At 59.5% G+C, this 19,036-nt stretch overlaps 1 protein-coding gene across 2 annotated transcripts in view; it reads left to right on the forward strand.

Annotated features, from left to right (window-relative positions):
* CACNA1I (calcium voltage-gated channel subunit alpha1 I) overlaps positions 1-19,036 on the forward strand; it is a 106,049-nt gene that overhangs the window by 71,749 nt on the left and 15,264 nt on the right. For both annotated transcript variants that reach the window (XM_029206308.1, XM_029206309.1), the window contains exons 10-26: positions 3,144-3,295; positions 3,993-4,178; positions 4,492-4,609; positions 5,343-5,498; positions 5,989-6,082; positions 6,753-6,955; positions 7,623-8,114; positions 8,484-8,584; positions 9,327-9,450; positions 9,726-9,794; positions 10,313-10,497; positions 10,952-11,078; positions 12,379-12,504; positions 14,873-14,962; positions 16,286-16,478; positions 17,014-17,165; positions 18,413-18,522. In XM_029206308.1, coding sequence (XP_029062141.1) covers positions 3,144-3,295; positions 3,993-4,178; positions 4,492-4,609; positions 5,343-5,498; positions 5,989-6,082; positions 6,753-6,955; positions 7,623-8,114; positions 8,484-8,584; positions 9,327-9,450; positions 9,726-9,794; positions 10,313-10,497; positions 10,952-11,078; positions 12,379-12,504; positions 14,873-14,962; positions 16,286-16,478; positions 17,014-17,165; positions 18,413-18,522 — 2,678 coding nt within the window. The remainder of the gene's footprint in view (positions 1-3,143; positions 3,296-3,992; positions 4,179-4,491; positions 4,610-5,342; positions 5,499-5,988; positions 6,083-6,752; positions 6,956-7,622; positions 8,115-8,483; positions 8,585-9,326; positions 9,451-9,725; positions 9,795-10,312; positions 10,498-10,951; positions 11,079-12,378; positions 12,505-14,872; positions 14,963-16,285; positions 16,479-17,013; positions 17,166-18,412; positions 18,523-19,036) is intronic.

Below are 19,036 nucleotides of genomic sequence, written 5' to 3' on the forward strand. Positions count from 1 at the left end.
CGTGGAAAGTGCTCAGCACTGCCTGGCACATGGGAGGTGTTTCAACACCAGCTGCCATTGTTATCATGAGGATGATGTTGGACTCAAGGGGTTCCTGGGGGCAGCTTAGAGACCCCTGTCCAGCTGGGCCCTTATCTGGCCCTGCAGAAGTGGCCAGAGGCTGGGCAGCTGGGCCTCCCAAGCCTGGCGTCCAGCAGGGATGAGCTGGCCCTGCCCCTGCCCCGTCTCCCTCTGCTTCTGGCCTCACCTTCAGGCTGCAGCCCCTCCTCAACGGCCCTCTATCCTCTTGCCTCTGGCTTAACCTGGTTTTTCTGCCCTTCGGCACCTCCTCTTCCATGGGGTGGGCCTTTGCCATCTCCAGCCACCTCTCTGCAGTCTCTGCCTGTCCGTCTGTCTGTCTGTCTGCCTGCTCTCTCTCACTTTCTGGCTCTGTCTCTGACTCACAGTGTCATGATCTTGGTCTTTCATTATGTGTTTATCTCTGTTTTTCTCTCTCTGTCTTGTCTCTCCACACCCTGCATTTGCTTCTCACTCCCTGGGTCTATATTTGTCTGTCTATCAGTCCACCTCTCTTTCGAGTCTCTCTTTCTCCATCTCTCTCGTGGCTGCCCTGTCCCTCTCCACATACCACCCCCTTTGGTCTCTCACTCACTATGTATTTGTCAGTCTCTCTCTCCTGCTCGCTGTCTCTCTCAGAAAAATGCTCGTAGGAGTGATGGATGGTCCATTAGAAAAAGATTAACAGGTGTGCGCTCGACTAGAGAAACAGCTCTTGCGAGGGAGGAGGGGAGCAAGTGGGTGACCTACCTTTCGGGGAGAGCAGAGCTGCAGGCTCCGCATCTGTTTCAGGTGGGCGGGAGTGTGTGTGCAGTGCGTGTGGCCCTGAGCAGGGTGACTGCCATTACGGCCTGTCAGCGTCCAAATCTTTCACCTCTGTTTTGGGGGGCTAGGAAATTGGTAGCTCTGAGGAGCGTCTGGGCCCCGGCTCGGCCGGGGATGCCGGGCCGCAGCCCCTCCCCCACTGGGGGCCTCTCTCAGGGTCCCACTCCCCTTTTGGGACCATTTTGTGAGTCAGATGTAATTACAGATGGAAATGGTGCCTTCTCCTTTTATCTGGCCTTGAGAGGAGCCGGCAGTATTATTAGATTTCCCAGGCACCAGGCGGGAAGCGGGAGGGCTGGGTTGTTATTTTTTTCTCTTCTCCTTTTGGCCCAAGTGGAATCAAAGTCAGGTGCCTGAGGCCCTGTTGCTCGGTGCGGGGTGGGGCGTTGGGGGCGGGTGGCTGGGCTGGGGTGGGCGGTGCTGATGCTGGGAACTCTCGCGCCTCCCAGCCCGAGTTCGGGCTGGTCTCTTTGCCTGGACAACCTTCTCTTCTCCCTGTCACCCACTCCCCCTCTCGGCTTTGAGGTCTCCCTGAGATGTCACTTTCTATAGGAAGCTGCTCCTGACTCCACTGCCCTGTTCCCCCAAACCACCCTCAAGTTCCCCGTTTTTATCACCGCCGAGTGGTTTGTTGACTTGCACGATGGGCTTTGCCAGCGGAGCCTGCACTTCTCAAGGGCAGGAAGGATGTGCTGATTCATTCACCACCGCCCGCCCTGGGTAGCACAAGCCCAGCCCCTGACGGATGCTTGGGAGGCCTGTGGAGTGCATGCAGTGATGAACTAGTGGATGATGGATGGACGAGTTTGGGGAGGTGTGGGTGTGGATACCAGGAGAGCAGTTTGGAGTCTGACTTGGTGGCTCTGCCACAGCCTTGCCGGGTGGCTCTGAGCAAGGCAGTTCCCTTCTCTGAGCCTCAGTTTCCTCATCTGTAAAATGGAGTTGCTAACAGTGGCCTCACAGATTGACTGTCAGTAACTGTGTTGGGGTCGAGCTCAACACAGGCACATGTTCAGGCCTAACAAATGGCCCTTCCCTTCTCTGTGATTCAGGCGGGAACAAGCTGGCTCAGGGTGAGCAGAGACCAGGCACTTCACCAGTCCTGGCAGGGCCAGGGCTGGGGGAGGGGCAGGGAGAGAAGGGGCTGGAGCCTTGTATGGCCCTCATCTTACTCCATTCCCTCGTTTTATGGATGAGGAAACTGAGGCCCGGGCTGTTGGGGGGAGGACCTGTAACCCCACCCCCAGTCGTGGCCAACAGGGTGGCCTGTTTCATACACTGGGGTTCCTTGGGTGGTCCCACTTGCAGGGGTGTCACCTACTGCTAATAACCAGCAAGTAAACAGCTCCAGGGGCAGAGGTTGGGTCTGCGGCCAGGGGGGCCAGTCTCCCTCTGAGCAGCTGGTGACTTTGACCCTTAACCTCTCTGGGCCTTCGTGTCCTCCTCTGAGAAGTGGGAGAAGTAAGCCCCACTGACCAGGTGGTCAGGTGGATTGAGAGCCGTGGTGGCACACAGTAGGTGCACGGTCTCTGTCCTCCCTTCCCAGGGCAGATGGTCTCCAGCCACCCACAATCCTGAGATGGCCATTGCTAAGGAAGGAAGGAGGTGAGGGGAAGGCTGTGTAGGGAGGTCTGCACAGGCAGGGGTTAAGGGTGGAGACTTGGAGCCAGGCTGCCTGGGTTCAAACCCTGGCTCTGCCCCTTACTAACTGTGCAGTCTCAGGCAGGGGACTGGCCCTTCTCTGAACCTGCTTCTTCATATGCATAATGGGCTCTCGTGAGGGACTAAGTTACATGATGCCTGTGAAGTGCACAGGGCAGGTCCTGCACGTGCTCCCAAAATGGGTTAGGGTCGTGGGCAAACGGGGTTTCCGCAGCCACTGGTTTGCCTTCTTGCCTTGCTCTGTGTCTAGCCATGTAACCTCTGGCTTGTTTCTGAGCCTTAGTTTCCTTATCTGTAAAATGGGTATCATAATGTGGCCCTTAGTGTGCAGTACCAGCATCATTGCCAACTTGGTGGAAGGTTAGCCCCATGTGTTCCCATCTCAGTGGACCTCTCAAGACAGCAGAGATGAGGCAGAGTTGTAGGTTTCTTGAGGCCAAGTGCAGGGGGAGGATGGAGCTCTGGCAAGGACACTGACCTGCAGGTCGTGGAGCCGGGGTGGCAGAGCCGGGCCTTCCCGGAGGTTCTAGAGCTGATGGGTATCCCGGCAGCCCTCTGGCCTGACCGGGTCCCCGTTCCCTTCCCCAACACCCCCATAGCCCGAGGAGCTGACCAACATCCTGGAGATCTGCAACGTGGTCTTCACCAGCATGTTCGCCCTGGAGATGCTGCTGAAGCTGGCTGCCTTCGGGCTCTTTGACTACCTGCGGAACCCCTACAACATCTTCGACAGCATCATTGTCATCATCAGGTGTCAACCCCCCCCCAGTCCCGCCCCCATAGCCTGTGGCCTAGAAACAGAGCGGGGCGGGAGGGGGGCTTAATGCACTGACCCCAGCCGGTAAATGAGGTACATAAGATCAAAGGAAGCCAATTACACTGAAATACAGTTATCAAAATATTTGAAAATTTGTAATTTAGCAGTGTATGTGCTTCTGGATTAATTCATTAAATAGCAAGATCCAGCAGTGGGTCCGTGACTACCATCATTCCAAAGAGAGGATGAGTATAAGTAATATCTGGAAACACGTGTATCGGCTGTCATGTGGTAGAAAAGTGTCAGTGATTTCGATTGGCCACGAGGCCACAGGAAGTGCTAATTCTCTGCCACGAGGTCACAGGAAGTGCTAATTCTCTGCTGTTTGTTGCTGACGTTCATAATCAAAAGAACGTTAAATCTCAAAAAAGAGGTCAGTGATACTTATGCGCCATAGACTTCTTGCGGGGGGTGGTCCATGGAATCCAGGTTCAGAGCCCCGGCTTCAGGGTGCCGCGAGCCGCAGTGACCTGTGAAACAATACCCATTGGATGAATGAGTGAACGAATGGAAGCCGTCCGTCTCTCCGCCCACCTGGCCTCTCCTTCTTCCTCTGCCCTCGTCTCCTGCCGGCCTCGCTCTGACCCTTCCTGCCTTTCTCCCCCGCCCACCCCCGCCCGGCGGGCTGCAGCGTCTGGGAGATCGTGGGACAGGCGGACGGCGGGCTGTCGGTGCTGCGGACCTTCCGGCTGCTGCGGGTGCTCAAGCTCGTGCGCTTCATGCCTGCGCTGCGGCGGCAGCTCGTGGTGCTCATGAAGACCATGGACAACGTGGCCACCTTCTGCATGCTGCTCATGCTGTTCATCTTCATCTTCAGGTGAGCCCCGCCCACCCTGGGGCCACACCTGCGGGGCCTGCCAGGCCCGTGGGCAGAAACCTGGGGGAGTGTGGCTGGTTGAGCTTCTCCGGGCAACACCCCAAACCTGGATACGAATCCTGGCACCATCACTTAATCCCCTATGGCTCCGGGCGAGTACTGCCCCTCTGAGCCTCTATGTTCACGTCTGTAAAATGGGACCAACACCGTCCCCTCCCATCTTAGTGGGTTGTTCTGAGAATGAAACAAGGTGGGTGGGCAGAGAGCTCTGTGTGTGTGAGTCCCTTGAGCCACCTCTGTCTCTCTCCCCCAGCATCCTTGGGATGCACATCTTTGGCTGCAAATTCAGCCTCCGCACGGACACGGGAGACACAGTCCCTGACCGGAAGAACTTCGACTCCCTGCTGTGGGCCATTGTCACGGTGTTCCAGGTGAGCCCCAGCATGTGTCCATGGGTGTCTGGGGAAGGGAGTTCTCCCAGGATCACTTTTTGGAGGTGCCCCCAGCCTCAGAGAATCCAGGGGAGAGCAGTGGCCTGACAAGGAGGCCCCTCAACCCCGGCCTCCAGTGGCCAGGCTGGCGCAGTGCTGGCTCTGGGAGCTGGACTGACTGCCCGGTGCCCGTCCCCACCCCCTCGCTCCTGCCCTGAGACTGTGGGGTTAGGATTCTTCCCTGAGACTGTTTCCTCACGTGTACTGTGGCCATGGTTGAGTGGGTGTGTACACACAGGTGTGGTGGGGGCAGAAGGAACAAGGGGAGAAGGCAGGGTGGGCTTGTGCCCTGGGTGGTGGGATACGGTGCTGAGAGGGTGGGGCTGGGGAGCAGCCAGGAGGGAGCACCGGTCCGTGGGGCGCACGTGTCGCGCACGTGTCAGGGCAGGAGTGTGTGACATAGGCCTCGAGGGTATGGGCGGGCTGGGCAGCAGGAAGAGGGGTGTGTGTGTGTGTGTGTGCGCGCACGCACACACACATGCACGTGCATGATTCTGCGGCTCTGCCCCCAGCTAGGGCCATGGTTTTCGAGGACCCTGGGTGTGCCCGAGTGTGTGTGAGAGGATGCTGTAGGTGCTCATGGGCTGCGGCGTGCCTGCACCTAGGGCACCCAGTGGGCTGGGGGGCCTGGAGATACTCAGGGGCTGAGCTGTCATCCCCCTTCCCTGCACAGATCCTTACCCAGGAGGACTGGAACGTCGTCCTCTACAATGGCATGGCCTCCACCTCCCCCTGGGCCTCCCTCTACTTCGTTGCCCTCATGACCTTCGGCAACTATGTGCTCTTCAACCTGCTGGTGGCCATCCTGGTGGAGGGCTTCCAGGCGGAGGTGACTGTGGCCCTGGTGGAGGAAGCACCCCTTTGGGGCCTGCACAAGACTGGGCGGGGGGTGGTCTGGATGGAGGAGGACTGCGATTCAAACATCTAGCGGGCAACAGGTCTCCAGAGGAGGGGGTTGCCAGTGAGGTGATGAGCTTCCCATCACAGGAGGCATGCAAGTGGGGGGGGGATCTGCATCTAGGATCCCTGCCTCTCCCCCAGGGGTATAGGCCTAGGCTTCTCCATCTGTGAGATCCTAAAGTCCCCAAGATCTGGGATTCTGGATCCTGCCTCCTTCATTTTCTGAGGCTTTGGGGACACTTACAATCAGGCAGATGTGGGTTTGTGGCCTAGGTCCTCGTTAGCTTCTTACTTCCATTTTCTGAGCCTCAGTTTCCCCATCTGTAAAATGGGGGGTGGTGAAAACACCCATTGAAAAATTCAGGAGGGAGGGAAGGGCTAAGCTGACTTTTGTTCCAATGTGAGGGACGGTCTCCCAGGGCGACGCCAATCGCTCCTACTCGGACGAGGACCAGAGCTCATCCAACATGGAGGAGTTTGACAAGCTCCAGGAGGGCCTGGACAGTGGCGGAGGTAAACGGACCTCCACTCGTCACCTAGGAGGCCAGGACTCTTCCCCAGATCTAGTTGGGCAGAGGGCACAGCATCTGGTTTCCCCTCAAGCCAAGGCTCAGGACTGCTAATTCTCTATGGCTTGTTGTTTACATTTATAATTGAAAGAATTGCTAAATCTCCAAAGGTCAGTGACATTCATGGCTCTCCTGAATTCTAGCCACAGGGGTGGCTGCAGCCCACCCTCACCCCTCCATACAGCTGGCCTGTAGCGAAGAGCCTTGGGCCTCAGGATGCCTGGGTTTTGTTTAGCACCACTGCGCAGCTTGGAAGAAACCTCCCAGCCCATGCTGTGTCCTTCTCAGTAACAGGGCTAAGCAGGCTCTGCCTTCTTCCTGCACTGGGCATGGGAGTGAGGTTCCTATGTTGGGTGAAGCTCGGAGCTGGCCCTGAACACAGAAGGCAAGGGATCCACTCATCCAAAAATAAAGCTGAGAGCCTTGCAAATGGGGCAGAGGGGAGGCACATGTGACGGGGTCCAAGCAGGAGGACTTCCTGGTGGAGGAGGTCTCTCCAGAAAAACTCTTCATTTCTGTTACTGTCCCTGTCTGTTTCTTTGTCTCATGGCTTCTTTTGCTCTTGTTCTGTCCTCTTGTCTGCTCCTCCCTCTGTCTCTATCTGAACCCTCCAGATCCCAAGCTCTGCCCAATCCCCATGACCCCCAATGGGCACCTGGACCCCAATCTCCCACTGGGTGGACATCTGGGCCCCACTGGGGCTGCAGCATCCGCCCCCCGCCTCTCGCTGCAGCCAGACCCCGTGCTAATGGCCTTGGGCTCCCGCAAGAGCAGTGTCATGTCACTGGGGAGGGTGAGCTACGACCAGCGCTCCCTGGTGAGTCCTCATGGGGTGCTCTGGTTGGCTACTCCCTGCTGGGTGTGTGCTGAGGGACCCTGAGAAGTGTCTGCCAGTCCAGCCTCAGACTGGTACCTAGGCTTAGGGCACCAGACTGCCCAGCCAGAAACAGGCAGGGACCATGTCTGTTGCATTCCTGGGTGCTCAGGGACAGAGCAGGACCTGGCAACAAGGAATGAGTGAGTGAATGAATGAATAGTGCCAGTGGGTCTGGTGTAGGGAGGTGGGTTTTTGTTTTAGCAGCAATGTGTAGGGTTAAGAGCTGGACCTTGGGGTTGGGCAGACCTGAGCTTGTATCTGGCCTCTGCCACTGCCAAACTTTGTGCCCATGACCAAGTTACAGCCCTTCTTGAGCCTCAGTTTCCCTTCCTGTAAAATGGGAAGATGCCTTGACTTACTGTACTGTTATCAAGGGAAGGGAGGTGGCAGGAGGGACATAGCCACACAGTGGAGGTGCCCATGTGTCTGTAGATGTGGATGGAGTGAGAGGCAGAGCAAGGAGAGGACCTCTGGGGTCTAGCCCCTTCTGTCACCCACTGGCCAGGTGGGCAGCCCTCTTTGGGCCTCAGCGGGTGTGCAGGCTCCCTTCAGTCACAACCGTGGGTGTGTGTGGTGGCGCTGACCGGAGCCCCGGGCTTCCTCCCAGTCCAGCTCTCGGAGTTCCTATCACGGGCCGTGGGGCCGCAGTGGGGCCTGGGCCAGCCGTCGCTCCAGCTGGAACAGCCTCAAGCACAAGCCACCATCGGCGGAGCACGAGTCCCTGCTCTCGGCGGCGGAGCACAGCAGTGGCGCCCGGGCCTACGAAGGTGCCCGGGAGGAGGGGCCCCTGCGGGCCGTGCCCCCGCACGCCCTGCACGCCCCGCACGCCCCGCACGCCCACCAAGCGCAGCATGGTCCCCACCTGGCGCACCGTCACTGCCACCACCGCCGGACGCTGTCCCTCGACACCAGAGATTCGGTGGACCTGGCCGAGCTGGTGCCCGCCGTGGGCACCCACCCACGGACTGCCTGGAGGGCGGCAGGCCCGGTCCCCGGGCACGAGGACTGCAATGGCAGGATGCCCAGCATCGCCAAGGACGTCTTCACCAAGATGGACGACCGCCGGGATCCCGGGGAGGACGAAGAGGAGATGGACTACGTGAGTGCGCGAGGCTCTGGGGGCCACGGAGGGGACCACGAGGAGGTCAGCTGGGATGCAACGGGGAGTGGTCGAGGGGTGGCGCTGGAGTGGGAGGCACCGACAGGGTTCCCGCCTAAGGGGGACCCTGGCCATGGGGAGAGGGCTTCAGGTGGGTGAACAGGGGAAGGGGCCGGAACACCTCTGAGCTGGGCCCGCCCCTGTGAGAGAAGCCCTCCCTGACCGCCCTGGGTGGGGTGAGGGTTCTGGTCTTGCTGGGAGAGTTCGGAGGTCATCCAGTGGCCCCACTTTGCTGGATGGTCAGGGTGGGTGGATATGAGCGGCTCTGGGCAGCGCTGACCCGCCAGCACCCCGTCCTCCCCTTGCCAGACTCTGTGCTTCCGCGTCCGCAAGATGATTGACGTCTACAAGCCTGACTGGTGCGAAGTCCGCGAGGACTGGTCTGTGTACCTCTTCTCCCCCGAGAACAGGTGGGCAGGGCCAGGCTCAGGGTGGCGTTAGAGTAGGGGGTTGACAGGTTTGGGAGGGAGAGATTTCTGCCAAGCCAAGCAGGGCCATTGGCAGGGCGCGGTGGGGAGGTAGGGGGCGGGCGGGTGGTTTCCCATACCCCAGAGGGCCTTCCCGGCCCTGTAGTGGAGGGTCTGCTGGGGAGGAAGGGGTTCGTGTGGGGGCTTTCCTGGGCATCTCCTCTAGTCTAGGCCATCCTGTGCTGGGCACCAGGTTGGATAAATCTTCCGGTAACCTGGGGTGCTTCCATCTGGAGGGGGGCATCCGAAGGCTTCCTGGGGGAGGAGGCCTTTGTGCTGGGCTTTGGAGGCAGATAGCGTTCTGTAGATGAAGAAGGGGTGGTAAGGAGGGGCAGGCTGGTCCAGGTGGAGGGAGCAGCCCGAGGGAAGGCCTGGGGGCAGAAGCTGAGGGTATCAGACAATGTGTCCATGCAGCCAGAGGACAAGGCTTAGAGATTCGGGCCAGTGTTTGGAAAGCTTTGCCAGGGCTAGGCGGGTGCCAGGAGCTTGCAGTGTGGTCAGCCGAGGTGGCTTCAGGTGGGCATCCTGAGCAGAGACCTAAAGCCGCCACCTGTTGTGTGGCCAGAGAAAAGAAGGGTCAGCTTCCTCCAGGCCACTCTGGTTCTCATGTGTTGCTGGGGCCTTCCTCCTGGCCAGGGTAAGGGGCAAACTGACACTCACGTGGCCCCCTGCCCACCCTGCCCAGGTTCCGCGTCCTGTGTCAGACCATCATCGCCCACAAGCTCTTCGACTATGTCGTCCTGGCCTTCATCTTCCTCAACTGCATCACCATCGCCCTGGAGCGGCCCCAGATTGAGGCCGGCAGCACCGTGAGTGGCTGGGGCTTTTGGGCGGTGGAAGGATATGCGGCAGAGGGACAGGTCCCCAGGGCCTGCTGAGGGACAGCATGCTGGGCTGAGAGGGTTGGAGAGCCCAGCGAGATCGGATGCCATGGAGGGAGATGTGGCCGGGAGCTTGCCTCTGGAGAGGGGGCCGCCTCCTTGGACTGTGAAGTGGCGGCCTCTCCTGGGTGCCCCTTGGCTGAAGGCAGAGGCTGACCAATCCTGGGAGACCCTGGATCCATGGCATCTCCTGGTTCTTTCAGGAACGCATCTTCCTCACTGTGTCCAACTACATCTTCACAGCCATCTTTGTGGGCGAGATGACACTGAAGGTACCTGGCTTCACCTGGGACCTCTCCTCTCCCTGGCCCAGCCCCGCTCAGCTTGTCACTCACCTGCCCCTCAACAGCATTCCACAGATGGCCTTGGAGGCTCACCCCCACTTGGTCCCAGCCACTGGGTTGGGCTCCTAGGACTGGGGAAGGCGGGATGCGGTCAGCTTCGTGCCCGCTGCCCAGGAGCTCACAACCCATTTCCAGTGTCGTGGAGGTACCTGCTGGAGGTGCAGGGCACAGCGGTAGGGTTCTATCTAGGATGCTTCCCAGAGCACGTGGCTTCAAATTGGGTTAACCAGATGTGCAGGGAGAAGGGAATGGGGTGCTTCAGGGAGTGGCTCCCTGGGTAGAGGGAGACCTATAGCCCGCCTTCAGAGGGGGCGGCAGGGCACGTGTCCACTCCAGCCCACTGCTCCCGGCTCTCCCACGCCCACCTGGCTCTGCCCCTCACCCATCTGATCTCGCTCCACCCTCCCGAGGAGTCTGGCTGACCCCACCCATCGCCCCTGCCCCAGGTGGTCTCGCTGGGCCTGTACTTCGGTGAGCAGGCGTACCTGCACAGCAGCTGGAATGTGCTGGATGGCTTCCTTGTCTTCGTGTCAGTCATCGACATTGTGGTGTCCCTGGCCTCGGCCGGGGGGGCCAAGATCCTGGGGGTCCTCCGGGTCCTGAGGCTGCTGCGCACCCTACGACCCCTGCGGTGAGGACCCTCGCATCCGAGGATGGGGGAACCCTGCACTGTCCAAGGAAGCCCCCAGGGTCTAAGTGAACCCCTCAGTCTGGCCACCCACACCCACTCAGTCCTCCATAGCATGTGCCCAGCACCAGCTGAGCAGGGCCAGGGTCACACCTGTGGGCCCCGCTCCTGGGGGAGGAGCCTGGAGCAGGTGCTGGAAGGCGGGGGCTGAAGGTGGCCCCCAGGGCTGCTACCCACTCCCTGTGTGTCCTTGGTGGCTCACTGCCATCTCTGGGCGTTAATATCTAGAGGAGGGTGTGGTGTGGATCCCAAGGGGTTGGGGTGAAAGCACAGAGCCTTGCTGTTCATATAGATCTGGAGCCTGGGAGCCTCTGCTCTGGTGGCTCTGGGCCTAGCAGGGGTTGTCTTCAGGCCTGGCTGGCGGCTAACGGTGCCCTTGCCCCCTTCTTGCCCGCAGTGTCATCAGCCGGGCACCTGGCCTGAAGCTGGTGGTGGAGACGCTCATCTCCTCCCTCAAGCCCATCGGCAACATCGTCCTCATCTGCTGTGCGTTCTTCGTCATCTTCGGCATCCTGGGGGTGCAGGTGAGGGGCACCCAGGCTGGGCAGGGCGTGGCGGGGGCTCTGCAGTCGGGGAAGAGGCTCCACACTCCTGCCCAGCTCTCCAGACCTTGTGCCAGGCGGCCCTAGTGGAGCAGCCATGGTCCCTGCCAGCAGTTAGCTCCCATTCCAGGGAGGGAGACAGACACGGCCCAAATGGCTGACTGCAAGGCAGGCTGGGTAAATGGGAGCACAGGGGTGGGCTGGGGACAGTGGGGAAAACGCCTGAAGGAGGTGGCCTTGGCACTGGGCCTTGAAAGACGGGAGGTTTGGGCAGGTCACGGTGGGGGGAAGGTGTGTCAGGGGCAGATGGGCAACGTGTGGGGAGGCGGGACCAAGCAGGGCACGTGTGGAGAGAGAGCCCCGGGGCTACGGCTGGCACGGAGAGATGAGCCGGGCCGAGTGGGGAGAGACCTGGAATGGCAGCTAAGGAGTTGGGGCTTGGCTCCTCTGGGGTAGGGGTCATGGAGGGTCTCTGACCCCGGCAGGGCCTTGAGCTGACTCAGATGTGGGGCTGGGGCCCAGCCCGGGTATAGAATGAGGCCTCAGGGAGGGACAGCGAGTAGTGGAGCAGATCACACAGTGTGTGTTGGGGGGTGGCCAGAGTGACCTGGGCCTTCTGCGGTCTGAGCTGCTGCTGAGACCCTATTTCTTGAGGGTCTGAACCCTGTGCTGAGGCCCCCAGGCTCCCCACCTGGTCCTGTGTTTGGGGCTGTAGGTTTGGAGGAACCCCGTGCACAGGTGTCCTTTGGGGTTGCTGAGAGAGTCACAGCGTGGCCTCCTGGGCAGAACGGGCTTGGTGTGGACTCTGTGTGGATAGTGGCCTTGTCCCAGTTGACATGGAGAGGGCTTGGGTCCCTAGGGAGGGTCCCTTTACGTCTCTGTCTCTCGGGGATGTACAGGCAACTTTCTCGCGTGGAGTCACTGCCCGAATCCCCAGTGTGGGTACTGGTGTCTGATCTCTGGGGTCTGTGGAAGAGCTAAGAATCAGACAGACCAGGGTGTGAAGCTTGGCTCTGCTCCTTCTTAAACCTCAAATGACTTTGGGAAAATCGCCTGACACCACTGGGCCTCAGTTTCCTCACTCGTGAGATGGGATGCGAGCAGCCCCGCTTCCTGCTGGGGGACTTGGAGAGACGGTGGGATGGAGTGGTTGGCTCAGGCCGTACAAGGAGGAAGTGACCCCGAGGGGCGGGGCCCTCTTCTGATTTGCACTCCCCTCCCCACCCCTTGGGAGTACTGGCAAGATGGTCACTAACCCTGTGACCCGTGTCCCTGCCCCCAGCTCTTCAAGGGCAAGTTCTACCACTGTCTGGGCGTAGACACCCGCAACATCACCAACCGCTCTGACTGTGTGGCCGCCAACTACCGCTGGGTCCACCACAAGTACAACTTCGACAATCTGGGCCAGGTGAGTGCCCCCTTCTGCTCTTGACCGGACCCATCCCCGGTGGCTGGGGTGACAGCTCTTTGGTGCCGACAGCCCTGGGATTACAGACCAGGCTCCAGTACCCTCCTGCCAGGGCTTCTGCTTTGCAAGCCTTGATTTCCTTTTCTGCAGAATGGGTAGGGGTAGAACTCACTTCGCAGGTAGCGTGAGGCTGAGGGACCATGAATACAGAGTGTCCAGCAGGTACCTGGCATTTAGGAAGTGCTTTAGTGGACATTGGTTCCTGGCCCCCACCCCCTACCCAGGGGGGCCCTGACAGGCATTTTTGGAGTCAGCCAGACCAGGTGTGAATCCTGGCTCTGCCACTTACTGTAGGTGTGGCCCCTCTGAGCCTCAGTTTCCCTGTTGGTAAAATGGGAATGTTACAGGCCACCATACAGGCTGTGGCAGAGACTAAAGTGTATCAAGCCCCTGGCCCAGGGTGGGTTTCTTCTCCCATCACCCATCTCCTCTGGTCCCTGCTCCAGCTGGCAGGCCGGCCCCTGCCCAGTTCCTGCTTTGCCCTTGGTCCCCTCTCCTGGGGGCCTTCCATGCTCGGCCATCTGGGTCGTGTCCCAGATGAGAGCCTCCAGCTGGCTGCCTCCAAAGAGCTCCCCCCACCCCCAAACTGCTCCTGTTTCTTGAGGGCCCACCTAGGTGACTGGGTATGACCAGCCTGGGAGTGCCTTCCCCAATTCACACAGGAAGGGAGCAAGGATCCAACTCTGGGTGGCCCAGGGCCCGGGCCTCTCTGCTGAGGACCGTGCAACTGTATCCACTGAAGCGCTCATCCCCATGACCAGGGATTCCACTCCCCGGACCCCCTGGGAAAGGAGCTGTGGGGCCTCAGAGGGGCAGTGAGTGGCCGGGAAATGGGGCCAGAAACTGGGTCCCAGTTACCCCGCCCCTCCAGATTCTCCAGAAGTAGTACATTTTCAAGTTCTTAACAACTCAGTGGTTGGTAAGACAATGTTTTATTTTTTTAATTTAAAAGATTTTTATTTTGTTCTAAGTTTTAATTATTCATTTGGCCGCACCACACAGTATGTGGGATCTTAGTTCCCTGACCAACGATCGAACACGCGCCCCCCGAATTGGAAACGCGGAGTCTTAACCACTGGACTGCCAGGGAAGTCCCGAGACAATGTTTTAAAAGAGATGTTCCAGGAGCTGAGGGAAAGCCACTGGGGGCCCTTTATGATCGTGCTCCTGACTCCCTGACCTCAGCGCCAGGCCCAGGCCTGGCTACTATGGAGCATCCCCAGCTCTTTCCCGTTCTGGGCATGCTTGATGCCAGGCTGATGCCCGGGGACACCTGAGTAGGGTGTTCTCAGCCTGCAGAGCCACGTGGGAGGTTACGGCATGGCCTGAAACCTTGGATTCCTTGTTGGGCCACTTATCAGCAATGTGTCCTCAGGCCAGTATTGACCCTCTCTGTGCTTCAGTGCCCTCATCTGTAAATTGGGATCAGTGACAGCTGGTCTGTGATTCCAAGGTCCCAGGCTGTCTGTACTTCAGGGCTCTGTGATCCAGGGGCTCACGGGGACGTTTGCTCCTTGGTGTGTGAGGGCTCCGTGTGCCTCCCTGGCCTGTCCCCTGCCCTGCCCTCCTCCTGGGCCTGAGCCCTTTCCGGGCAGCCCTCAGCACCATTCCCGCCTGGAAGGGAAGAGGATGGGTCTGTGCCCTGGGTGGGCAGGAAGGAGGGGCCGGTTCAGGGCAGGAGACCTATCCTGAGGATGCTTCGGCCTGCCGTCTGTGTAGGAGCCTTGGCTGGCTGTCTCCTGGGCATCATCTCTGTTTCTAAAATCTGTTAGTTGGAGCAATTATTGCCATTTACAGGCAAAGAAGCCGGGGCCCAGAGACATTAAGTCACACAGCCAGTGAGTGGCAGAGCTTGGGCTGGTCCTGATTTCTCTCACGAGCTCCTGTTTTCAGGTGCCAGAGGCAAGCTTGGCGTGATGGTGGCAGGGCCCCGCATGTTTGTCAGGAACCTTCCAGTTTAAAGTCTCCGCTGACCCTCCCAGCCAGCATGGCAGGCAGTCACTGAAGTGTTAGCGCCGTTCAGTGGGTGAGAGGAAAAGGCCTCGTGAATTTTCTTGTGCAGTTAATTTCAGAGCTGAGACTGGAGCCCAGGACTCCCCGCCCAGTCTCACTCTCTTGCAGCAGTGCCTGCAGGGCTTATGGCAGGCCCACAGGGCACCCTCAGAAAAGGTTTTTTGGTTGAGGACACAGCTCTGCCCTGGACTTGGGGAAGGTCTTGTCCCTCTGCCTCCCAGAGCTATGGAGGGGGCAGACGCAGCCCGAACTGCCCGTGCCCATTGCCCCTGTACCCTTTCCTCCCGGGTTCCAGGCCCTGATGTCCCTCTTTGTGCTGGCCTCCAAGGACGGCTGGGTGAACATCATGTACAATGGACTGGACGCCGTCGCTGTGGACCAGCAGGTGGGCGTGGCTGGGCCAGGTCCGGCGCGGGCAGTCAGGGAGGGACACGGTGTCTTTGGGGCCCCGGGGTCTGAAGCTGGGGTTTCCCACTGTCAGCCACAGCCCGCCCCTCCTTGTCCTGGCCTGCACCCTGCCCCACGAGGGCCGCTCCCTGGCTGGTGTAAGTCACTGCTCTGTCTGCCTCACTCTGTGTCGGGCGAGCGCTGCAAGCTGGCCCCGCCAGGAGGGCTGCAGAGCCCGTGTGTGGAGAACTGAGGGTGTGGGAGGAGGCGGCTGGCGCGGGGAAGCGGGGTGGGAAGGTCAGGAAGACCTGCGCACGCCTCCGGGGGTGGAGCGTAGCTGAGCACAGTGGGTGTCAGTGAAGGGGTTAGAGCGAGGTGAGCTTGCGGGAGCTTCCCGGGGCTGCTGGGTGAGGATGGATTTAGGAGCGGGAGGGTGGAAGGGGTCAGGGAGGAGGCTGGGCCCGAGAGGAGGCCTGAGCCCTCGCTCCCAAGATCCCCCTGAGAGTGGGGATCCCCTCTGGGGCTAGGCTGGGACTTTAGGCAAGACACGCGGCTGGCCAGGGTTGGCAGTGTCATGGCTGTGGGGGCCACGGGAGAAGGAGCAGGGAGATGCTCTTGGTCACGACAGGGCCCATTCAGTGAAGGAATCGGGGCTGGGGGCAGCGCCTAGGCCTGTAAGCAGGCTCGGGCTCTTGGCCTCTCGGGCCTCACCCCGTAGACTCTAGAGCTGGAGGTAGAGGTGGGACTTGGGGATGTGGGGGGAATAGAGCACGTGGAGACATCCTCCTCCACTTCTTAGTCTGTACCCTCCTGCCTGCCACCCCTACCAACACACACACACACACACACACACACACACACAGACTCCATCAGGGTTGCGCTCTCTCCTCTGCTGGCTGCTTTGCTTCCTGCCTTGTTTCTAGATGGATGAATAAATGGTTGAATGGTTGGATAAATGGACGGATGGTGAGTGGATGGATGGGTAGATGGAGGAATGAGTGTATGGATGGAGAGGTGGGTGGGTGGATAAATGGACGGATGGTGAGTGGATGGATGAATAAGTGGATGGGGGACGGATGGATGATGGGTGAGAGGAAGAAGACAGATGGCGGGGAAGGGGAGGGCTCTCTTTGCTGAGCACCATACTTGTGCCAAGCAGGGTGGGCACTTCCTACCTCTGCCTCCTTCAAATCTCCCAGCTGCCCAGGAGGCTGCTGCCGGCGCCCCCACCGCACGGAGGCTCGGCGAGGTGGGGCGCGCCCCGCACGGTGGGCCCCCCGGTGCCCGAGCAGCCTCCCTCAGCCCCATCTGGTCCCCGCAGCCGGTGCCCAACCACAACCCCTGGATGCTGCTCTACTTCATCTCCTTCCTGCTCATCGTCAGCTTCTTCGTGCTCAACATGTTCGTGGGCGTCGTGGTGGAGAACTTCCACAAGTGCCGGCAGCACCAGGAGGCCGAGGAGGCGCGGCGGCGCGAGGAGAAGCGGCTGCGGCGCCTGGAGAAGAAACGCCGGAGTGAGTGGGTGACGCGGGGGGCGGGGCTCAGGGGCCAAGGCCGGGGCGTGACCCCAGCCACTGGGCCTTTGCAGCCAGAAGGGAACAGAGAATATGGCCCCCAGGCCCCTGGCCTTGCCCTTCCCCCAGCATCCACCTGTCCAGGTGACCTGACTCCTCTTGGTGTCCGCCCGGAGTCTGATGGTGACCCCACTGCCCACCTGCACGAGACCCTGGCAGCTCAGTCCAGGAAGAGGGCAAGGGCGGAGCCTTGATGCCCCGCCCCCAGCAGACCGGACCCCCCACATGGGCACAATGGGGAGAATCAGCGCCCTCTCTGCCACCTTCCCTCACATCCTACCCCTTTCCCTCAAGGCGCCCTGGCTTGGGGGAAGAGACCTAACTCTGATTCCCAGGGCCTGGGGCGGACTGGCACCTCTCCCCCTTGCTTCCTCCTGCCCCTCCACCTCTCGCTCCGTGTGCTCTGCCTCCACCTTGGCCCCAACCCTCTGTGGTCTGAGCCGCTCTCCCCGCTGCCGCCCCACACCCCCTGCAGAGGCCCAGCGGCTGCCCTACTATGCCACCTACTGTCGCACGCGGCTGCTCATCCATTCCATGTGCACCAGCCACTACCTGGACATCTTCGTCACCGCCGTCATCTGCCTCAATGTGGTCACCATGTCCCTGGAGCACTACGGTCAGCCCACGGTGAGCCTGGCCTGGCCTCTGGCCCGGGATCGCGTGCTGGGCTTGGACCCTCAGCAAGACCCCACCCCAGGGACCCACTGGCGGTCCTATGCTCAGGAGGCGCAGGGCCTGGTAGGACAGAGGAGTGAGAGGGAGAGGTCACTCGGTCCTGGTGAGCGGGGTGGGGTGGGGGTGAGGGTAGGAGGGATGGCATTTGGACCCAGCCTTGAACATGGGTGACGGTAGCTGTGGTATGCTCAGTGTGGCTCTGCAGGGCACACTGCAGGTATTCACTCTCTAATCCTCACAGCGATCCTAAGGTGTGTCTGGGGGAGGTTTTTGTAGATGAGGAAACCGAGGCTCAGAGAGGTAAAATGTGCTCAAGTTACTCAGCCAGTGAGCGGTGGAGGCAGGACTGGAGCTTTGATTTGCATTCAGGGCCTGCCAGCTGGCTCCACCACTGGCTCCACCACTACGGGGCATATGGAGCCTGGGGGAGGGGCAGGACCGCTGGGGGCAAACACTGCGGTAGGAGAGGTGACCAGTTCCCAGCTAGTTGCAGGCAGTGTGCCTGAGGGACACATGAGGGGTACGTAAGGGCAAGTCTTCTTAAAGACTTACTGGAGTGGGGGAAGGAGGGGAGAGCAGAGCCTCCAGATGAGGAATTAGTATCTTATTTTAAATGGTAGGAGAGGAATATTATGAGTGCAGGGAAAAGGAAGGCAACCACTGGTGGAATGGAACAGCAATTGTAGAACTTCTAAATTAACATGAAGAAATGGAATAATAATAGCTCACATTTACCAAGTATTTATTCTGTCCGGTCTTGGGCTATTACCTCATTTAATTTTTATAGCAACTTTCTGAGGGGGGTGCTATTATCATCCCCAATTCATAGATCAGAAAACTAAGTCCCAGAGAGGCCAAGTGACTTGCCAAGGTTACACAGTGAATAAGGAGTAAGTGCCGAGTCTGGATTCAAATCTAGGCAGTCTGGTTCTTAACCACAACCCTTAACCATTACCCCATACTGCCTCCATAGAGTGGCAGTTGGACCAAGCCAGCAGAAATAAGGAAAAGAAAACAGCAATGTAAAGTAAATCGTACACATTAAGTAAGGTGGAAAGCATGAAAGTAGATATGTAAATCATTGCATTAAATGTGAATGGAGTAAATTTTCCCCTTAAAAGGCAGAGATTTTCTGGCTGGAATAAAGCGGGGGACAGGTCATGGGGCCTGGATCATGCTTCTCTTTGCTGCCCCTGCAGTCTCTGGAGACAGCCCTCAAGTACTGCAACTACATGTTCACCACTGTCTTTGTGCTGGAGGCTGTGCTGAAGCTGGTGGCATTTGGTCTGAGGCGCTTCTTCAAGGACCGGTGAGCAGCTGGGCTGGGGCAGCAGAAAGTGGACTGCAGGATGGGGAAGCAGTCCTGACCTCTGGGGAAGCCTGGAGCAGCTGGAGGAGGGGAACCAATAAGTGTCTGGCCACTGATGGCCAGGGACCCCAGGTGTGTGCTGCCTACAGCCCTGATGGGTGCAGGGCATTCTGCCAAGCCCTCCTCAGCTCATCTCTTGTGGGTCTTCCATACCCCACAGGCAGAGCAGGCCATATCTCATGCTAGTCCTTTTCAGAGGGAACACATTGGGCTCAGAGAGGTTGATGGACTAGCCCAAGGCCACACAGGGGGAGCATCTGGCTCAAGATTCAGACCTAGGAGTCAGAGCCCATTCCTCTTTCCCCACAGAGGCCAGAGATGTTCATTTAGCCTGGTCAGCCTCTTGAGGGATCAGAGGCTGTGGGGGGCAGAGAAGGAGCTGGAACCATTGGGGTCTGGAGGGGCTGTTAGGGATCCCCGTGGGCCACGGCAGGAGGGTGGAGAGCTGGGAAGT

The sequence above is a fragment of the Monodon monoceros genome, unplaced genomic scaffold, assembly GCF_005190385.1.
Source record: "Monodon monoceros isolate NGI ecotype Baffin Bay Population unplaced genomic scaffold, NGI_Narwhal_1 Super_Scaffold_6, whole genome shotgun sequence".
NCBI classification, from domain to species: Eukaryota; Metazoa; Chordata; class Mammalia; order Artiodactyla; family Monodontidae; genus Monodon; species Monodon monoceros.